This window comes from Balaenoptera acutorostrata, chromosome 12, assembly GCF_949987535.1.
Source record: "Balaenoptera acutorostrata chromosome 12, mBalAcu1.1, whole genome shotgun sequence".
Taxonomy (NCBI): Eukaryota; Metazoa; Chordata; class Mammalia; order Artiodactyla; family Balaenopteridae; genus Balaenoptera; species Balaenoptera acutorostrata.
Genome location: NC_080075.1, coordinates 34,044,658 through 34,066,983, shown reverse-complemented (window position 1 = coordinate 34,066,983; position 22,326 = coordinate 34,044,658). Strand labels below are relative to the sequence as shown.

Genomic DNA, 22,326 nt, shown 5'->3' with positions numbered 1-22,326 from the left:
AGAGGGCTATGTACCAGATGAAGGAACAAGACAAAACCCCAGAAAAACAACTAAATGAAGTGGAGATAGGCAGCTTTCCAGAAAAAGAATTCAGAATAATGATAGTGAAGATGATCCAGGACCTCGGAAAAAGAATGGAGGCAAAGATCGAGAAGATGCAAGAAATGTTTAACAGAGATCTAGAAGATTTAAAGCACAAACAAACAGAGATGAACAATACAATAACCGAAATGAAAACTACGGATAAGTGACCTGGAAAACAGAATGGCGGAATTCACTGCTGCAGAACAGAATAAAGAAAAAAGAGTGAAAAGAAATGAAGACAGCCTAAGAGACCTCTGGGACAACAGTAAAGGCAACAACATTCGCATTATAGGGGTCCCAGAAGGAGTAGAGAGAGAGAAAGGACCAGAGAAAATATTTGAAGAGATTATAGTTGAAAACTTCCCTAACATGGGAAAGGAAATAGCCACCCAAGTCCAGGAAGCACAGCGAGTCCCATACAGGATAAACCTAAGGAGAAACACGCCGAGACACATAGTAATCAAACTGGCAAAAATTAAAGACAAAGAAAAATTATTGAAAGCAGCAAGGGGAAAATGACAACATACAAGGGAACTCCCATAAGGTTAACAGCTGATTTCTCAGCAGAAACCCTGCAGGCCAGAAGGGAGTGGCATGATATACTTAAAGTGATGAAAGGGAAGAACCTACAACCAAGATTACTCTACCCAGCAAGGGTCTCATTCAGATTCGATGGAGAAATCAAAAGCTTTACAGACAAGCAACAGCTAAGAGAATTCAGCACCAACTAACCAGCTCTACAACAAATGCAAAAGGAACTTCTCTAAGTGGGAAACACAAGAGAAGAAAAGGACCTACAAAAACAAACCCAAAACAGTTAAGAAAATGGTCACAGGAACATACATATCGATAATTACCTTAAACGTGAAAGGATTCAATGCTCCAACCAAAAGACACAGGCTTGCTGAATGGATACGAAATCAAGACCCATCTATATGCTGTCTACAAGAGACCCACTTCAGACCTAGGGACACATACAGACTGAAAGTGAGGGGATGGAAAAAGATATTCCATACAAATGGAAATCAAAAGAAAGCTGGAGTAGCTATACTCATATCAGATAAAATAGACTTTAAAATAATGTTACAAGAGACAAGGAAGGACACTACATAATGATCAAGGGATCAATCCAAGAAGAAGATATAACAATTATAAATATATATGCACCCAACATAGGAGCACCTCAGTACATAAGGCAACTGCTAACAGCTATAAAAGAGGAAATTGACATTAACACAATGATAGTGGGGGACTTTAACACCTCACTTACACCAATGGACAGATCATCCAAAATGAAAATAAATAAGGAAACAGAAGCTTTAAATGACACAATAGACCAGATAGATTTAATTGATATTTATAGGACATTCCATCCAAAAACAGCAGATTACACTTTCTTCTCAAGTGCACACGGAACATTCTCCAGGATAGATCACATCTTGGGTCACAAATCAAGCCTCAGTAAATTTAAGAAAATTGAAATCATATCAAGCATCTTTTCTGACCACAATGCTATGAGATTAGAAATGAATTACAGGGAAAAAAACGTAAAAAACACAAACACATGGAGGCTAAATAATATGTTACTAAATAACCAAGAGATCACTGAAGAAATCAAAGAGGCAATTAAAAAATACCTAGAGACAAATGACCATGATAACACGACGATTGAAAACCTATGGGATGCAGCAAAAGCAGTTCTAACCGGGAAGTTTATAGGTATACAAGCCTACCTCAAGAAACAAGAAAAATCTCAGGTAAACAATCTAACTTTACACCTAAAGGAACTAGAGAAAGAAGAACAAACAAAACCCAAAGTTAGCAGAAGGAAGGAAGTCATAAATATCAGAGCAGAAAAAAATGAAATAGAAACAAAGAAAACGATAGCAAAGATCAATAAAACTAAAAGCTGGTTCTTTGAGAAGGTAAACCAAAGTGATAAACCATTAGCCAGACTCATCAAGAAAAAAAGGGAGAAGACTCAAATCAGTAAAATTAGAAATGAAAAAGGAGAAGTTACAACAGACACCACAGAAATACAAAGCATCCGAACAGACTACTACAAGCAACTCTATGCCAATAAAATGGATAACCTCGAAGAAATGGACAAATTCTTAGAAAGGTATAACCTTCCAAGACTGAACCAGAAAGAAATAGAAAATATGAACAGACCAATCACAAGTAATAAAATTGAAACTGTGATTAAAAATCTTCCAACAAACAAAAGTCCAGGACCAGATGGCTTCACAGGTGAATTCTATCAAACATTTAGAGAAGAGCTAACACCCATTCTTCTCAAACTCTTCCAAAAAATTGCAGAGGAAGGAACACTCCCAAACTCATTCTATGAGGCCACCATCACCCTGATACCAAAACCAGACAAAGATACTACAAAAAAAGAAAACTACAGGCCAATATCACTGATGAACATAGATGCAAAAACCTCAAAAAAATACTAGCAAACAGAATCCAACAACACATTAAAAGGATCATACACCATGATCAAGTGGGATTTATCCCAAGGATGCAAGGATTCTTCAATATACGCAGATCAATCAATGTGATACACCACATTAAGAAATTGAAGGGCTTCCCTGGTGGCGCAGTGGTTGAGAATCTGCCTGCTAATGCAGGGCACACGGGTTCGAGCCCTGGTCTGGGAAGATCCCACATGCCGCGGAGCAACTGGGCCCGTGAGCCACAATTACTGAGCCTGCGCGTCTGGAGCCTGTGCTCCGCAACAAGAGAGGCCGCGATAGTGAGAGGCCCGCGCACCGCGATGAAGAGTGGCCCCCACTTGCCACAACTAGAGAAAGCCCTCGCACAGAAACGAAGACCCAATACAGCCATAAATAAATAAATAAAAATAATTTAAAAAAAAAAAAAGCATACTATAAAAAAAAAAAAAAAGAACTTGAAGAATAAAAACCATATGATCATCTCAATAGATGCAGAAAAAGCTCTTGACAAAATTCAACACCCATTTATGATAAAAACTCTCCAGAAAGTGGGCATAGAGGGAACCTACCTCAACCTAATAAAGGCCATATATGACAAACCCGCAGCAAACATCATTCTCAATGGTGAAAAACTGAAAGCATTTCCTCTAAGATCAGGAATGAGACAAGGATGTCCACTCTCACCACTATTATTCAACATAGTTTTGGAAGTCCTAGCCACGGCAGTCAGAGAAGAAAAAGAAATAAAAGTATAATACAAATTGGAAAAGAGGAAGTAAAACAGTCACTGTTTGCGGATGACATGATACTATACATAGAGAATCCTAAAAATGCCACCAGAAAGCTACTAGAGCTAATCAATGAATTTGGTAAAGTTGCAGGATACAAAATTAATGCACAGAAATCTCTTGCATTCCTATACACTAATGCTGAATAATCTGAAAGAGAAATTAAGGAAACACTCCCATTTACCATTGCAACAAAAAGAATAAAATACCTAGGAATAAACCTACCTAGGGAGACAAAAGACCTGTATGCAGAAAACTATAAGACACTGATGAAAGAAATTAAAGATGATACCAACAGATGGAGAGATATACCATGTTCTTGGATTGGAAGAATCCATATTGTGAAACTGACTATACTACCCAAAGCAATCTACAGATTCAATGCAATCCCTATCAAATTACCAATGGCATTTTTAACGGAACTAGAACAAATAATCTTAAAATTTGTATGGAGACACAAAAGACCCCGAATAGCCAAAGCAGTCTTGAGGGAAAATATGGAGCTGGAGGAATCAGACTCCCTGACTTCAGACTATACTACAAAGCTACAATAATCAAGACAATATGGTACTGGCACAAAAACAGAAACATAGATCAATGGAACAAGATAGAAAGCCCAGAGATAAACCCCTGCACCTATGGTCAACTAATCTATGACAAAGGAGGCAAGGATATATAATGGAGAAAAGACAGTCTCTTCAATAAGTGGTGCTGGGAAAACTGGACAGCTGCATGTAAAAGAATGAAATTAGAACACTCCCTAACACCATACAGAAAAATAAACTCAAAGTGGATTCGAGACCTAAATGTAAGACTGGACACTATACAACTCTTAGAGGAAAACATAGGAAGAACACTCTTTGACATAAATCACAGCAAGATGTTTTTTGATCCACCTCCTAGAGTAATGCAAATAAAAACAAAAATAAACAAATGGGACCAAATGAAACTTCAAAGCTTTTGCACAGCAAAGGAAACCATAAACGAGACAAAAAGACAACCCTCAGAATGGGAGAAAATATTTGCAAACGAATCAACGGACAAAGGATTAATCTCCAAAATATATAAACAGCTCATGCAGCTCAATATTAAAGAAACAAACACCCCAATCCAAAAATGGGCAGAAGATCTAAATAGACATTTCCCCAAAGAAGACATACAGATGGCCAAGAAGCACATGAAAAGCTGCTCAACATCACTAATTATTAGAGAAATGCAAATCAAAACTACAATGAGGTGTCACCTCACACCAGTTAGAATGGGCATCATCAGAAAATCTACAAACAAGAAATGCTGGAGAGGGTGTGGAGAAAAGGGAACCCTCTTGCACTGTTGGTGGGAATGTACATTGATGCAGCCACTATGGAGAACAGTATGGAGGTTCCTTAAAAAACTAAAAATAGAATTACCATATGACCCAGCAATCCCACTACTGGGCATATACCCAGAGAAAACCATAATTCAAAAAGACACATGCACCCCAATGTTCATTGCAGCACTGTTTACAATAGCCAGGTCATGGAAGCAATCTAAATGCCCATCGACAGACGAATGGATAAAGAAGTTGTGGTACATATATACAGTGGAATATTACTCAGCCATTAAAAGGAACGAAATTGAGTCATTTGTTGAGACGTGGATGGATCTAGAGACTGTCATACAGAGTGAGGTAAGTCAGAAAGAGAAAAACAAATATCGTGTATTAACATATGTATGTGGAACCTAGAAAAATGGTACAGATGAACTGGTTTGCAGGGTAGAATTTGAGACACAGATGTAGAGAACAAATGTATGGACACCGAGGGGGGAAAACCGCAGTGGAGTGGGGATGGTGGTGTGCTGAATTGGGCAATTGGGATTGACATGTATACACTGATGTGTATAAAATTGATGACTAATAAGAACCTGCTGTATAAAAAAAATGCGGTTGATATAATTCCATTTTTGTGGGTTAAAAAAATGTCTAATAAAAACTCATGGAGCTGTTTACACTTAAAGAAAAAAAAGAAATTGGTCCTTTCTTCAAATAATTGCATTTCTTTTTAATCATTGAGCGTTAAGAAATAATCATGAATGATCACAAGGATGCAGCTAAATGCCTGTTTAGAAGAATAGTAGAAAAATAGAATTGGGGTCTTATTAAAGAAATTATATTGCCTCTACATATGGAAATTTCTGCAGCTGTTAAAAATGTTGTAGGTAGGGACTTCCCTGGTGGCGCAGTGGTTGAGAATCTGCCTGCTAATGCAGGGGACACGGGTTCGAGCCCTGGTCTGGGAAGATCCCACATGCCGCGGAGCAACTAGGCCCGTGAGCCACAAATACTGAGCCTGCGCGTCTGGAGCCTGTGCTCCGCAACAAGAGAGGCAGCGATAGTGAAAGGCCCGCGCACCGCGATGAAGAGTGGCCCCCGCTTGCCGCAACTAGAGAAAGCCCTCGCACAGAAACGAAGACCCAACACAGCAAAAATAAATAAATTAATTAATTTAAAAAAAAATGTTGTAGGTAAATATTGACTTGGAAATATATTCAGGGTATATTGTTAAGTGAGCGAATACACTGATCTTGGAACTCCTTTACACTTTTAAATTATTGAGGACTTTTTTGTTTTTGTGGGTTACATCTATTGATGTTAACCATTTTAAAAATTAAAACTTAATTTAAATTAAGGACATTTAAAAATAGGTATTTGTTACCTTATTTTAAAAACTATAAAAACATATTACATGTTAACATAAATAACGATTTTAGGAAAAATAGCTTTATATTCCAAAAGAAAAAACAAATTAGTGAGAAGATTGGCATTCTTTTAACATTTTTCAAATCTCTTTAATGTCTGCTTAATGGAATACCCTGGATTCTCATATCTGCTTCTGCATTCAACTTGTTGCGATATGTGGTTTTGTTTGAAGTAGGAAGGAAATCTGGTCTTGTACAGATAGGTAGTTGGGAAACGGAGGAGTATTTTAATAGCCTTTTCACATAACTGTAGATCTGTAGACGTACCAAGTAGCCTTTGAAAAGCTTCCCTGGACAACTGTGAGAGGATGAGAGTGTAAAGTCAGATCCCAGCGTCTTAGCGTTATTATGAAGATGGTTTCGCACACACGAGCCCCTGAAAGGGTCTTGGAGACCCCAGCCATCCCGGGACCCCACTGAGGGTGGCTGATTTCTGTTACTGTAGCAGTTAAGCAGCGTGCTTTCTTGTGTCCCAGGACCTGATGGATGACTTGAAGTCAGAACTGAGTGGCAACTTCGAGCAGGTGATCTTGGCGATGATGACGCCCACGGTGCTGTATGACGTGCAGGAGCTGCGAAAGGCCATGAGGGTTCGTGGTCCTCCCCTCCTGCTCTCGGTGCTGTTTGTGCAAATGCTGGCTGCTGGCGGGCTTTCTCAAGAAACAGTGATAGAGGCCTCCTGAGAGTGGGGAGGAGGAGATATGGGAGAAAGATTTTCCTGCATTTATGACAACTTGAAAACATGACATTGCATTCTAGCCACTGTAATTTAAAAGTTGTTTCCCCGGAAGTTAAGGAATCATTTGTTCTTTCCTGTGGCTCACTGGGGACTGATTAAACTTGTGCTTTTGGTGCAGCTCCAGAAGCTTTCTTGCTGTATTAGCTACTTTTGAGATATGAAACTTTTGACTGACATCTTGGGGGCCTCTCGGTCTGCTCAGAACTGGTAAAGTGTTCTCAGCTTCCCTAGATGCTGGATCCACTGTGCCCTACTCCAGGGTCTGCCGATTGTTAATGACCAAGTATGAAATTCAAATACAATTACCCTCCTCCACCATGTCAATAAATACTCAGCCTCGTGGAAGGTTCTGGGCTAGACTCTGGAGAAACAAAGAGATAACAGCCTTTGCCAGAAGATTCTGCCCTGCAAAGGAAAAGTACAGGGGAGGGCAAGGAAAGACAGCCCCCCAGAGGGCAGAAACTGTCCCTAACCAACACATAGAAACAGCCCATAAATGTATGTTATGACTAATAATGATTATAGTAAACATGTTGGAATTTGGGTCAGACAGTTAAAAAGGAGCAAATCCTGTTGCTAGAACTCGGTGAGTTGTTTCTATTCTCTGCAGATTCCTGGTTGTATTCCTCCTGTGTCTGGGACTCAACTTGGTAAACTGACTCATAGCCCTCTCCTCTGGGTTTTGCATTTAGGGAGCAGGCACGGATGAGAGCTGCCTGATTGAGATCCTGGCCTCCCGGATGCCCGAGGAGATCCGGCGCATAAACCAGACCTACCAGCTGCGTATGTAGCGTCCTCAGTGGCCCTGGCTGAGGCCCTGTTCTCTGAGACCTAGACTAACAGTAGCTGGTTACCCACTGAAACACTGACCATGAGGGATCCTCAGTTCCAAGCTCTGCCTTCAGGCAGATCCCTGTCTGCACAAATGACTGTCGGCTTTTCAAGACTTCTCAGGTGCACCTGCCACTCTACTTAGGCTACCCGTGGTTTTATTACCCTGAAAGCTGGAAAGGTGTTCCTTATCATCCAGCAGAGAATCAAAGGTGCTTGTTCAAAAGTGGTGGTGCCGTTGAATCTTAGCATTCAGGGAGTGGCCTGGAGGAGCAGTCTCGGCCAACTTCTGACCTTCAGACTGGACTATAGGTCCTGCAGCCGCCTCGGAGGGATAGCCGCTTACTCCCCTCTTAAAAATCTCCAGAGAACAACACATGCCTTTAAAAGATGCCTACCTTTTTACCCTAAGACTATAATAAAAATGCACAAAGGTTTGGATCCCACAGTATTGCTTATATTCGCTTAAAATGTCCAACAGGTTGGCTAAACAAAATATGGTACACCCACACAATGCAGTCATCACAACGTATGTTGAAGGATATTATTAAATTACAGTAAGTGGTATGGTGTAAGGATAAGTGAACAAGACAAATCATAAAATGGGATGCTATGATCCCCTTTTTCAAAGAAAGAAAAAGAATATGTGTATATGGGGGGAAATGAGGAAGGATATTCACCAAAATGTTATCAATGATTATTATTTCTGGGTGATTAGATTCATGGTGAGGTTTTCTTTTCCTCCATTTTACTTAGTTATTTTTTCCTGTTTTCTGTAATAAACACGTATACTTTGGTAGAAAGAAAACAAAGCAATAAGAGTTTTTTGGTAAGTGTTCAGATCGGGAGATTCTAAACCTCGGGAGTCTGGTTCTAGCGTTGGCTCCCCACGTCTGCCGAATAGAGGACTTCTCTCTGTGGACAGTCCCCTGCTTGTCCCCAAACACAGGTTCAGAAACCCCACTCTGTTTGCCTTTCCACGGGCCGCTTAGCTGCTTCTCTGCGTCACTGCAAACCATGTTCAGGACAAACCCCTGGATGGTAGGAACCACAGAGTGGGGATCACAGCCTGGCCTTCTCAACTGCCCAATTCAAGGAAAAAGAGCATCTCATTTCCCCTCTAATGACAAGCTAAACTTATCTTGACCATTTTCCCAGAGTTTCGTTTTTGGAAAACTGTGTGTGGGCTGAAAAACCTCACGACGAGCTGCTTCAGTAGACAGGTCCTGAAGAGGGTGGAAGGCTCTGGGGTGTGGCGCGGTGCCGGGCAGGGTTCTTTACTCTGATGTCGCTGATTTTACTCTCTTACTAGAATATGGGCGGAGCCTTGAAGATGACATTCGCTCTGACACATCGCTCATGTTCCAGCGCGTGCTGGTGTCTCTGTCCGCTGTGAGTCGCTCCCTCCTTTGGGGGGGGGGGTTGGGTGTTATTGAGACACTTACTCTCTACCCATTTTTCCAGCCTTTCTCATCCTTTCAACCTCCCAAATGGGAATATTCCCCTGTGTTTTTCTTGGGTCTCTGTTATTTTATCCTCTCTCCTTTAAAGACTCTGGCTAGTCATGTAGGCCCCTTTGTTCTCATTTATACATACAAGCACCTGATACATGCCAGGTGCTCTTTTTCTGTTTGTTTTAAAGTTGTTTTTTTTTTTTTTTTTTTGATGTGGACCATTTTTAAAGTCTTTACTGAATTTGTTACAATATTGCTTCTGTTTTATGTTTCGATTTTTTGGCCACGCGAGGCATGTGGGATCTTAGCTCCCCGACCAGGAATCGCGCCTGCAACCCCTGCATTGGAAGACGAAACCTTAAGCACTGGACTGCCAGGGAAGTCCCAGCAAAGTAATGTTATAGCGATATGTTAGATGAATTGAACCAGAGGCGGGGAGCCCAGGCAGGAGGTTACTTCGGTATTCCAGATACCGTGAAAAAAGCAGGTCTGGGCTAGTGTGGGAGCAGGGGTGCCAGAAAAGAGAGATGGATTTGCAAGACATTTCACATGGCTTCACAATTTAATCTTTATCCCTGACCTCCTTCCTGAGTGTGAGACTGTCATTTCTCACTGCTTTTTGCGTGTCTCCTGATGGATATTCTGCCAGCACCTCAACTCAGTCCTCCTAAACTAAACCTGAACTCATTTTCCCTCCAAACCAGCTCTTCTTCCTGGCTTGTCTTTTTCTATTCATACTGTTGCTGTTCTTCCAACAACCAAAGCAGAACCCCAGAAATCATCTCCAACTCCCACTTCACTCTGTCTCTGATATTTACTTAATAATGCCAGCCTGTTTTTCTTACTTCCTACCCATTTTTTCTTTTCCTCTCAGGTTTACTGCTGCAGAGCCATGCCTAGATCATAGCATATTGAGACAGCAGAGTAATAAAACAGCATAACAAACTAGAGGAAAGTAGCCTGTTTTGCCATTCTTTGGCATTCCTCCAAGGCTTTAGTCCTGCCTTCCTGGTGAGCTGGTGTTGGTGAGGGATGGGGCACTTTCAGATGCTCCTCAAGCCCCCACCGTTGGCCCCAGAGTCTCTTGATTCTCCTGTCTTTCCAGCTCCTATTTGGCAGAATTGATCAGTGTACATTTGCCAGTTAGGAAGGCATAAGTCAGCAGGGAAGACACGGGACTGGGGGGAGGGGAGGAAGGAGGAGAGGACTGTCCCAGAGGGAGCAGTCACCAGGCCATATTTGTCCTCCTGCCCCTTCAACTGGCCGAGACACCCACACAACATCAGAGAGCCACACTGAGCTTGCCCTCTGGTTGGTCAGCTCAGAACCGTGGGAATATCGCAAGCACGTTCAAAGACACCTGTTCTTTCTCCCTAAGCTGGACTCAGGACCCCTTCTGTCTAATTACCATGTCCTTGGGTTCCCACACATTCTGTCTTATCAGAGCTCCCAAATCTTCATGGATCCTCTCTCAGTCTCTTTGGTTTGTTTTTCTTGTGCTCAGGGTTTGTTTTTCTCATCCTCAGGGTGGCAGGGATGAAGGAAATTATCTGGAGGATGCTCTCGTGAAACAGGATGCCCAGGTCAGTAGAACTGCAGCTTCTTTCTTCTCTTTTGCCAATAAGACACGCCCTAGTTGGTGGACACCCTGTTATAGTCCAACGTATATTGGCCAGGCTGGAATATGTTATGAAAAAAGATTCCCGCAGATGATCTTTAATAGCAGAAGTTTCTTGCAGAGATACCTTGGGCTTGGGGGTAGTTTAGGGCATCATTTTATAAGCATCCCTGGGTTCCAGACTTCCTAACGTTGGGACCATGGTGTGGCTGCCCCCACAGAGCCATGGAGTGTCTTCTGAATTACTGGGAGATGAAGGGACCTGCCTTTGTTGACCTCTCACTTTTACTTCCCCAAAGAGAACATCTCATACAACCTATGTAAAACAGCTTGGCACAGCGGGTACCATGTTGGATACAACTAATACCAAACCCCAAGAGGCAATTGCTTCCCTGTTACCCAGCCCTCTGATGGCTGCCCTGGCACCAACCCTGGTCTATTTACTGTGGCCAGATAACACTAATAATAATAGCTAATAAAAACTGGGTCCTTACCAGGTACCAAACACTGTTCTAAGCTCATCACATGAAGTATGTCATTGAATCTTTGCAATAACCCTATGAAGTAAGTATTGCTATCTCCATCTTATAGACAAGGAAATTGAGGCTCAGAGAAGTCAAGTTCCTTGCTCAAGTTCACACAGATAATAAATGGCAGAACTGGGATTTGAGCCAGGCAGTTTGGATATAGACTCTGTACTGTTAACCAAAATACAGCCTTACAGAGAGATCGGTCCCATTCAGTATGTGAGGTATGAACCACTAGGGATTCCGTAGGAAAGAACCTTTTACCTTCACTAGAAGGGAGAGGAGTATATGGGTCCTAAGAGTTATGAGGATTCAGGGAGGCCCATCCCATAAGGAGATACAGGAAATTGCCTTCAACCCAGAAGCTTTGAGGAGGGAGAGGTATTGAAAACACTGTATCTCCCGGATGCTTATGTGAATTTCAGCTACCTCAAGGTGAGCATTTTGGGGCATGATGGAAGGAACCTCCACAGCCCAGGTGAATCCTGAATTTAAATGAAGAGTTAGTGAGCAATGTATGCCTGCCATATACATATATATATATATATATATATATATATATATATATATATATATGTATATATATATATATATATATATATATATACCCACTCTCACCTTTTGTGGGTTTACTAGGTGCTAGGCATTGTGTTAACTACTTTACATTTCTTCCTTACAACAAATCTGTGAAGTAGATGTTATTACTTCTGTTTTATAGATTAGAAGACAGATGCACAGATTTAAATAACTTGTATAACATCACATAGCTGGTGGAATTGTGCTCTTTGAATCCAGGTCTGTTTGATTTTTTAAAACCATGCAATTCATATTATAAAGCTATAGTAATCAAAACAGAACGGTATTGGCATTAGAACAGACATACAGATCAATGGAACAGAATACAAAGCTGAGAAATAAACCCATGAATTAATTTATGACAAAGGAGCCAAGAATATACAATGGGCAAAACATAGTCTCTTAGATAAATTTTGTTGGGAAAACTGAACAGCCATAAACAAAAGAATGAAACTGGACCACTACCTTACATCATACACAAAAATTCACTCAAAATGAATTAAAGACTTGAAAGTAAGACCTGAAACCATAAAGCTCCTAGAAGAAAACATAGGTGATAAGCTACTTGATATGGGTCTTAGCAATAATTATTTTAATCTGACACCAAAGCAAAAGCAACAGAAGCGAAAATAAACAAGTAGGACTACATCAAACTAAAAAGCTTCTGCACAGCAAAAGAAACCATCAACAAAATGAAAAAGCAACATACTAAATGAGAGAAAATACTTGCAAATCATATATCTAATAAAGGGTTAATATCTAAAATACGTAAAGAATTCATACAACTCAATAGCAAAAACCCAAACAAACAATGCAATTTTAAAATGGGCAGAAGATCTGAATAGACATTTTTCCAAAGACATACAGATGGCCAACAGACACATGAAAAGATGTTCAACATCACTAGACATCAGGGAAATGCAAATCAAAACCACAGTGAGATATCACCTCACTCCTGTCAGAATGGTTGTCATCAAAAAGACAACAAATAACAAGTGTTGGCAAGGGTGTGAAGAAAAGGGAACCCTCATGCACTGTTGGTGGGAATGTAAACTGGTGCAGCCACTATGGAAAACAGTATGGAGTTTCCTCAAAAAATATATAAAAATAAAACTACCTCGTGATCCAGCAATTTCACTTCTGGTATTTAGCCCTCAAAAATGAAAACACTGACTCAAAAAGATATATGCACTCCCTTGTTCATTGCAGTATTATTTACAATAGCCAAGATATGGAAGGAACCTAAGTGCCCATCAATAGATGAATGGATAAAGAAATTGTGGTATATACGTACAATGGAATAATGCTAGTCAGCCATAAAAAAAGGATGAAATCTTACCATTTGCAACAATGTGGATGGACCTTGAGGGCATTATGCTAAGTGAAATAAGTCAGAAAGAGAAAGACAAATACTGTATGATCTCACCTATATGTGGAATCTAAACAGACAAACAGCAACCAAAAAAAACAAGCTCATAGATACAGAGAACAGATTAGTGGTTGCCAGAGGCAGGGGTGGAGGTGGGCAAAATGGGTGAAGGGGGTCAAAAGGTACAGACTTAGTTATAAAATAAGTAAGTCATAAGGATATAATGTACATCACGGCGACTGCAGTTAATAACACTGTATTGCATACTTGAAAGTTCCAAAGAGAAAAAGATCTTAAAAGTCCTCATCATAAGAAAAAAAGAAATTTTGTAACTATGTATGGTGCCAGGTGATAACTAGACTCATTGTGATGATCATTTCTCAATACATACAAATATCAAATCATTATGTTTTACGCTTGAAACTAAAATAATGTTATATGTCAATTATACCTGAATTAAAAAAAAAATACACACAACAAAAACCATGCAATTCAACAAATACTTGAGAGTTCTTCAAGGACCACAGTTCTCCTTGGAAGTGACCAGATGAAAAGGTGCTTCCAAACAAATTTGGGCTGGGAGAAGTTGGAAGGAGTAGAACTCAGAATAGGGTTTTTCTGGATCCTCCAAGTCTTACAAAGAGGCAAGGAATTTAAGAACAACTCCAGTCAAGGCTTCAGCTCTTCTTCCAAGATAAGACAGTAGGAAAACCTGGTCAACCTTCGCTCTTTAACGTAAGTCAGCAGTAAGGGATATCTGCAAACTTTGGGTATGATAGCTGAATTTTGATGTAGGAAAGTAAATGAGTTTGAGAAGAAAAGAATTATCAGAACAAGTGGAATTAGCTAGTAATTTATTATCAAAGGCAGAAATTTTAAAGTATAGAGAGGCTATTATCTAAAAGTCCAATTTTATCTATTCTTGGTATGAAAACTGCACTGAAGGAAATAGCAGGCAGTATTCAGAATTCCTACTTTAAAAAGAAATTTGTAATATATTAATGCCACATTAAAAATGCTCCTTGGAGCTTTTGTTAGAAGATGGCACATATTTGATTCCTTTCTGAAAAACAAACAAACCAGGAAATACAAAAATAGAGAAAAATCTGCATCAACACTGGAAACTGTGGAGGAGGGCCATTAGCAAAGCTGGGCCAGGGATGCAGGAGAGCCGTTCCTGCCCCAGAAAAGATGCACACACACACACACACACACACACACACACACCCTCCGCTGGAAATAGACACAGCGGCTTCCTGCAAATGGGGAAACTCCTCAGGGAAGACTTGGGCTGTGTCTCAAGTGCCTTCACTGGACCAGCATCATGTCTTCCTGTTTGAAATTCATCCACATGAAAAGTGAGGAGCTCAAAGAAGAATCCACTTCACCTTGTTCTGGGGGAAAAACCAGGTCAGGTACATCATTTCAAGATCAAAGGGCATGAACATCAACAAATCCCAACTCAAACACTGTGGTCCGTGAACAAACTGGGGCACAAAGGGAGGCAAACATGGGCTCACTGTATGGAAGAGACAGATTTCAGATCGCTTTGGATCCTGACACAAATGAGAGAACGACAGACTTTAATTAAACAAGAGCCAAAAAAAAAAAAAAAAAAGATGCAATGAGAAAATAATGGAGATGAAAATGGAGTTGGATGAAGGGCAAGCAGAGATAAAGAGAGAGCTCCATGAGTGGAGGAGAAGTGTTCTTAGGAACAAGGAAAGACAGAATCTAAATGTTTATTAGAAGCAGAAATGATCAGAAATGACATTGCAGAAAACAATCATTGTGGAAGGCAGTACTAAAAAATCTCCAGAGTTCAGAAGAAAAGGACAAAGCAATCAGAGAAGAGGAGGAATATAGAGGAAACACTGTGGAGATTAGAATCTCAACAAGAAGGGTGTGGACAAATTTGCCCTAAAATATATTTAAATATATAATAAATGTACAAATAAATTAAAGCATCTGGTCCTGGTCTAAGAATAGGGAGAAGTCAATGGAATGATTAGAAAGTCTAAGAGCAGAACCAAGCCTATGTGAGAATATTCAGGAATACATACAGAATATATGCATTTCAAGTCAGTGAAGAAAACACAGAGTACTTAGTGGAGCTGGGACAATTGGCTAACCATTTGGGAAACAATAAAGTTAGATCCCGACTTTCACCTGACATTGTAATAAACTCCAAATAGACTGAAATTTTTAACATAAATAAAGCAAGCCATAAAGGTACTATAAAAAAGTATAGTTAAATATTCTTTTTTAAATCTGGAGCTGGGAAAGGATTTTGTATGCATTTTCTTTTAAGGCAGAAACCATAAAGGAAAAGGGTTGATAGTTTGGCTAAAAAAAAAAAAAAAAAAAAAAAAAAAATGAACTGTCTTAGCAAACAATACCACAAACAAAATTAAAGATCAAATGATAGAATGGGAAGAAATTTCACCTTATGTGTAATAAGCTTAATATATAAAGTATATAAGTAAACTACAGTTTTGATACTATGAATAAGAATGCCCCATTTCTCAAAAAAAAAAAATGGACCATGTACCTTAACAGGCAACTCAAAAAAAGGAAAAATAGAAATGGCAAATACACCAAAAAATGACCCACCTCACTAGTTATTTTTTAAAAAATTAACACAGAAAGATACAATTTTCTACCCATTACTAAAACTTTCCTCAAGTTCATTTTTATGGTATTTTACAAAAGTATCGTTCTGTGACAGATTGAAAGTTCGTTCCTTGCCCACATGTTCTAGTTACTATTGCTGTGTATAACAAACCACCTCAAACTCGGTGACATAAAACAACCACCATTTTAGTATGCCCATGGATTCTGTGGGTCAATAATCCACACAAGGCACAGGCGAGATGGCTTGTCTCCGCTCTGTGATGTCAGAGGTCTTAGCTGGGAAGACTTGAGTAGCTGGAGGTGACTCAAATGGCTGGGGTTGGAGGCTCCGTCACTCATGTGTCTGGTGTCTGGGCTGCAGTGACTCAAAGGCTGGGCTCATCTGGGGCTTCGAAAGGATCTCCTACATGTGGCCTCTCCAGGTGGCGTGGGCTTCCCAGAGCATGGCGGCTGCATTTCAAGAGGGACCATCTGGAAAGGCAGCACTCCACGAGAACCAAAGCTGCCTGACCTTTATGACCTAGCCTCAGAAATCAGTGTCACTGCCACCATTACTTTAGTGATTGAAGCAGTCACAAGCCTGCTGAGATTCAAGTTAGAAAAACACTGAATTAGATGAACCTTTTGTGCCCTCCCAGCTTTAAAATTCCGCGGTCCTATGAACTGACTCTTTAATAGGGTGGGAATTAGAGAAGGAAGTGAAGAAACAGCTGAGTAGATGGAGGTAAGCCCAAGGAGTGACAAAATGTATCAGGGTAGGGAATTTTGAGAAATTGAACAAGCCGGCTGCTGATTATAAATGAACAGGAGGGTTTAAAAAAATTTTTTTAATAAAATACATATAACAAAATTTACCATCTTAACCATTTTCAAGCATACAATTCAGTAGTGTTAAATATATGCACATTGTTGTGCAGCCAATCTTCAGAACTTTTTCTGAACTTGCACAACTGAAACGCTATGCCTGTTAAACAACTCATTTCCCCCTCGCCCCACTCACTGGCAACCACCATTCTACTTTTGGGCTCCATGATTTTGATGCATCTAGGTACCTCATATAAGTAGAATTCTGCAGTATTTGTCTTCTTGTGACTGATTTATTTCACTTAGCATAATGTCCTCAAGCCTCATCTCTGCTGTAGCATGTGTCAGAATTTCCTTCCTTTTTGAGGCTGCCTAGTATTCTGTTGTGTGTGTATATACCACATTTTATTAATCCATTCATGTGTCGATGGACATTTGGGTTGCTTCCACCTTTGGCTATTGTGAATAATGCTGCTTTGAATGTGGGTATACAAATAACTCTTTAAAATCCTAACTTCAATTCTTTTGGAGATATACCAAGAAATAGTATTGCCAGATCATATGGTAATTTCATTTTACTTTTTTTGAGGAAAAGCCATGCTGTCTTCTGTAGTAGCTGCATCATTTTACATTCTCACCAACATAGCACAAGGGTTCCAATTTCTCCACATCCTCATCAACACTTGTTATTTTCTGTTTGTTTGTTTTAAATAGCAGCCATTGTAACGGGTGTGAGGTGTTATGAACAGTAGTTTTGATTTATCAATAGTACTGTATAGTTAAAGGGAATTCCCTGGTGGTCCAGTGGTTAGGACTCCGTGCTTTCACCGCTTAGGGAGTGGGTTTAATCCCTGGTCGGGGAACTAGGACCCTGCAAGTTTCGCAGCACAACCAAAAAAAAAAAAAAAAATAGTAATAATATAGTTAAAGTAACCAGAGTCAATTTCTTACATTTCTACCAGGTTGGAATATAAGCAATTACTAATGGGGTCCTGGTTCTACTGTGAGACCTTCTGTAGTCTCAAGCAAATCACAGATCATTCCAGAGTGGTGTTGTCCAATAGACTTTTCTGTGATGTTGAAAATGTTCTACATCTGCACTGTCTAGTATGGGTAGCCACTAGCCACAAGTAGCCACTGAGCACTTGAAATGTGGCTAGTATGACTGGGGAGTTGAATTTTTAATTTTATTTAATTAATTAAAATTCAAATAACCACATGTACTTAGTGGCTACTGTATAGGACAGCCCAAGTCTAGGGCATTCCTTTCAGGTCTTAAGACAGAAACATGTAGTGTGCATGTAGGGAGCTGCTGGTGTCTGCCCTGACTCTCAGGGAGATATTATAGAGTCCCATTAGTTTTATACCTAAGGAAAAATCTTGAGTCATTTCCACTCACTGCCAACACCACTTCCACCCCCATCATCAACAAAATAAAACTAAGCTAACTCTGCTCTTTGAATTTCTGGAAATATTTACATATGTCCTGGCACTTTCTCCGTTGTGTGTTTTTTTTTTTTTTTTTAAATTTATTTATTTAATTAATTTATTTATTTATTTTTGGCTGTGCTGGGTCTTCGGTTCGTGCGAGGGCTTTCTCTAGTTGCGGAAAGTGGGGGCCACTCTTCATCGCGGTGCGGGGACCGCTCTTCATCGCGGTGCGCGGGCCTTTCACTATCGCGGCCCCTCCCGTTGCGGGGCACAGGCTCCAGACGCGCAGGCTCAGCAGCTGTGGCTCACGGGCCCAGCCGCTCCGTGGCATGTGGGATCTTCCCAGACCAGGGCTCGAACCCGTGTCTCCTGCATTAGCAGGCAGATTCTCAACCACTGCGCCATCAGGGAAGCCCTCTCCGTTGTGTTTTAAACTTGTGCTTTGTTTGGCTTCAGGACCTGTACGAGGCCGGAGAGAAGAAATGGGGGACAGATGAGGTGAAATTTCTAACTGTTCTCTGTTCCCGGAATCAAAATCATCTGTTGCATGGTAAGGCACTTGCCTCATTGTCTAAAGAAACTATTTGAAAGATAGTGAAAACTATATTACCTGTAATTGATAACCTTTTTCCCTTTACTTGGTACAAAGATCTAATTTTGCTGAACTGTCTTAGATGTCTTACCTTGGAAATTTATGGGTGCAACAATGTGCGTGAGGGCCAATTGCTGAAAGATTAATTATGAATAATTAGCAGATATATTCATAGAAGTTTGGAATTCCTGTTTGTAGGAAACAGTCCTCCATAGTCAGTCCTTTTTCTAAAGCAGCTCCATTTAAATTTAGTTACATAAGACAAAATCTTTAGTACATCAGCAAGCAATAAAATAGAAATGTTGGTTGACATTTATTCCTATTTAACATCCAAGTTGTAAACGCTAATAGAAGTGATTTTTTTAGGGGGTATGTTGCATAAGATGAATAGTGGATGATTTCAGATTTTATTTCCTATGTGTAAAGTTTCTAATTTGCTTCTGATAATGCTAGTCTTTGTAATGTGATTTTAACTTCTTTGGGGAAAAGGTACTATACAATTGTAGAATATTTATTGTCAGGTTTATTTTCTTCTTGTAAACAGCAATTAAGGTTTAATAAAATATTTCATCTTTTATATAAGCTTTTGAGGTCTTTATGCTATATCCTAATTTTATAAACTCATCATGCCCTTATAATCACTCGCAATTTACAAAACTTGTGGGAAATTTGAGAAGAATGAGTTTGCTAAATTTGAAAACATGAAAAAAATTGAAAATTACAACACATTTGGAAGTTGCAATTATTTCAGATATTCCACAGTGACAGTAGGTGATTACTCCAGTTAATAAATGTCATGGGCAGTCGTCAGATGCACCAACTTCTGACTCAGATCCTTATTTTTTTTGCCTTCCCTTGCCTGATTACTAGTAAGGCAAATCTCTCCTTCGTGTTATTTTCCAAGAACTGCAGGTCCTCAAAAGCCGATTTAATGCAAATATATTTGTAACAATTTTCGCTTCCAGGCATAAGTCAATAGTTGGGCAGTTATAAAACATTTGCTTGTAAGCCACTGGAAGAAAATCTTTTAAGCATTATTTGAATAAAGAAAACATCATAATTTTCTTACCAACCAACAATAATAGTGAGGATTCATAATAACTAAGATTTTGTTAATTATCTTCTAGGTGCAGTGCTAAGCATATTATAAGCATTGGTCGTTGCAACATCCCAATGAAGCAGCCATTATTTTCCCCATTTTACAGCGGAGAAAACTGAGTCTTAGAAAATGTGTCAATTAGATTTTTTAATTCCAAGCAATATGCACTGAATAATTACATAGGAAAAGAGAAAATAATATAGAAGGGGACAAGAGGGAAAATGGAAAATACTAGAGGTCCATTGAATTGAAGGGAGAGCTGAACAGCTCCAGAAAGACTAGAAATCAAGGCAGTTCTGGGGATCTCAGTAGAAGGGAGTCATGGATTTATTTCTAAGGCAGAGTTTCCTGAAATCTGGTCTCCATTAAAAATGCTGATTCTTGGACCCCTACTTCAGACTGGCTAATTTAGGATTTCTGAGAGTGACACGCAAGGAGTTGAACAGGTTTCTCAGGTGATTCTTATGTTCTCTGAAGTTAAAGATGACTCAGTGCTTTTGGCCATCCTCATGATATCTGCTCAGTTAAAAAATTCCCAGGAGAGTAAGACTGATTGGCCCTGGTCGGATGAACTGCTCACTCATTTGTTAGAGCTTATCATGTATGTTGGGGGGTAGGGGTGTTCCTGGATTGACAGCCCTGTGAGAATCACTCTGATGGGGGTGGATTAGCATCCCAAAGAAGGCAGTGTTAAGAAGATAAACAAAACAGATATCCACTCAAAGAAGGCTCCAGAAGGAGGCAGCAAGAGAGAAAAATATGTTCATAATATTCAAAAATACTTGGTAAAAAAGGGGAGAAATTTTAATTATGTTAAAGTCTATTAAAAGATGCAAGCAACTGTTACCAAATGTGACTAAGCTTTGAAAAGGTTGAATTGCTCTAGTTTTTTTTTTAATTGACGTATAGTTGATTAACAATGTTGTGTTTGTTTCTGGTGTACAGCAAAGTGATTCAGTTATATGTATATGTATATATGTATATACATATATATATTCTTTTTCAGGTTCTTTTCCATTATAGGTTATTACAAGATATTGAATATAGTTCCCTGTGTTATAGAGTAGGACCTTGTTGTTTATCTATCTTATATATAATAGTTTGTATCTGCTAATCCCAAACGCCTAATTTTTCCCTCCCCCACCTTTCCCCTTTGGTAACCATAAGCTTGTTTTCTATGTCTCTGAGTCTGTATCTGTTGTGTAAGTTCATTTTTATCATTTTTTAGATTCCACATATAAGTGATAGCATGTAAAATTTGTCATTCTCTGTCTAACTTACTTAACTTAGTATGATAATCTCTAGGTCCATCCATGTTGCTGCAAATGGCATTATTTCATTCTTTTTTGTGGCTGAGTAATATTCCATTGTGTGTGTGTGTGTGTGTGTGTGTGTGTGTGTGTACATATATACACACACACCACATCTTCTTTATCCATTCACCTGTCAATGGACATTTAGGTCGTTTCCATGTCTTGGCTCTTGTAAACAGGAATTGCTCTAGTTTTGATGTGCTGAAAGGAAGATGAACATACAGGTGATCGTGAGCTTATTAAGGAAACAATGAGAAAAGAAAGCAAATCTCTCCAGAGGTTATCTCCACTTTATGTGGTGAAAACAGGGTCCCACATAAGGGAAATGACTTGCCTGATGTCCTCCAAGATTCACAATATTCCTTCCTCCTCTCCTCTGTTCCATTCCACTTGCCATATGCATCCTGGTTCTCACCCACATTGCTAATTAGTTTCCTCTTGAAATATGCCAAAGAATAATAGTGTAGTCTAGTTAAAAGATGCTCATTCTCTCCGTACAGTTTAGTTTCCTCTATTCTTTTTTTTATTATTTATAATTTCATTTTGTTATTGTTTGTAGTGTTCGATGAATACAAAAGGATATCACAGAAGGACATTGAACAGAGTATTAAATCTGAAACATCTGGTAGCTTCGAAGAAGCTCTGCTGGCCATAGGTAAGCTGGTAGGGGGTGGGGCGTGGAGAAACAAATATTTATAGACTTTCCTCCTTATTATCAATTTGTTGTCATGGGTTGTAGAAATTTTTTTTCAGGGATAAAAAAAATTGTTTAAATCACTCATGACGTGTGATCCAGACTTTTTTTTTTTAATTCGTTAATTTATTTATTTTTGGTTGCACTGGGTCTTCGTTGCTGTGCACAGGCTTTCTCTACTTGCGTCGAGCAGGGGCTACTCTTGGTTGCGGTGTGCGGGCTTCTCATTGTGGTGGCTTCTCTTGTTGCAGAGCATGGGCTCTAGGTGCGTGGGCTTCAGTAACTGTGGAATGCGGGCTCACTAGTTGTGGTTTGCGGGCTGTAGAGCACAGGCTCAGTAGTTGTGGCGCACGGGCTTAGTTGCTCCGCGGCATGTGGGATCTTCCTGGACCAGGGCTCGAACCCGTGTCCCCTGCATTGCCAGGTGGATTCTTAACCACTGTGCCACCAGGGAAGTCCCGTGTGATCCAGAATTTTAAGCGAGAAATATTATATACAACCTGATTGTTATTGTACCATGTGGCTTTATCTATTTTATATCCTCTGTGCCTTTGTATCTTAGTACATGGAAAGGT

The 22,326-nt window shown here is 39.7% G+C and overlaps 1 protein-coding gene across 2 annotated transcripts in view; it reads left to right on the top strand.

Moving 5' to 3' along the window:
* ANXA4 (annexin A4) overlaps positions 1–22,326 on the top strand; it is a 75,769-nt gene that overhangs the window by 41,806 nt on the left and 11,637 nt on the right. For both annotated transcript variants that reach the window (XM_057558146.1, XM_057558145.1), the window contains exons 5-10: positions 6,547–6,660; positions 7,502–7,592; positions 8,953–9,032; positions 10,621–10,677; positions 18,510–18,603; positions 21,617–21,712. In XM_057558146.1, coding sequence (XP_057414129.1) covers positions 6,547–6,660; positions 7,502–7,592; positions 8,953–9,032; positions 10,621–10,677; positions 18,510–18,603; positions 21,617–21,712 — 532 coding nt within the window. The remainder of the gene's footprint in view (positions 1–6,546; positions 6,661–7,501; positions 7,593–8,952; positions 9,033–10,620; positions 10,678–18,509; positions 18,604–21,616; positions 21,713–22,326) is intronic.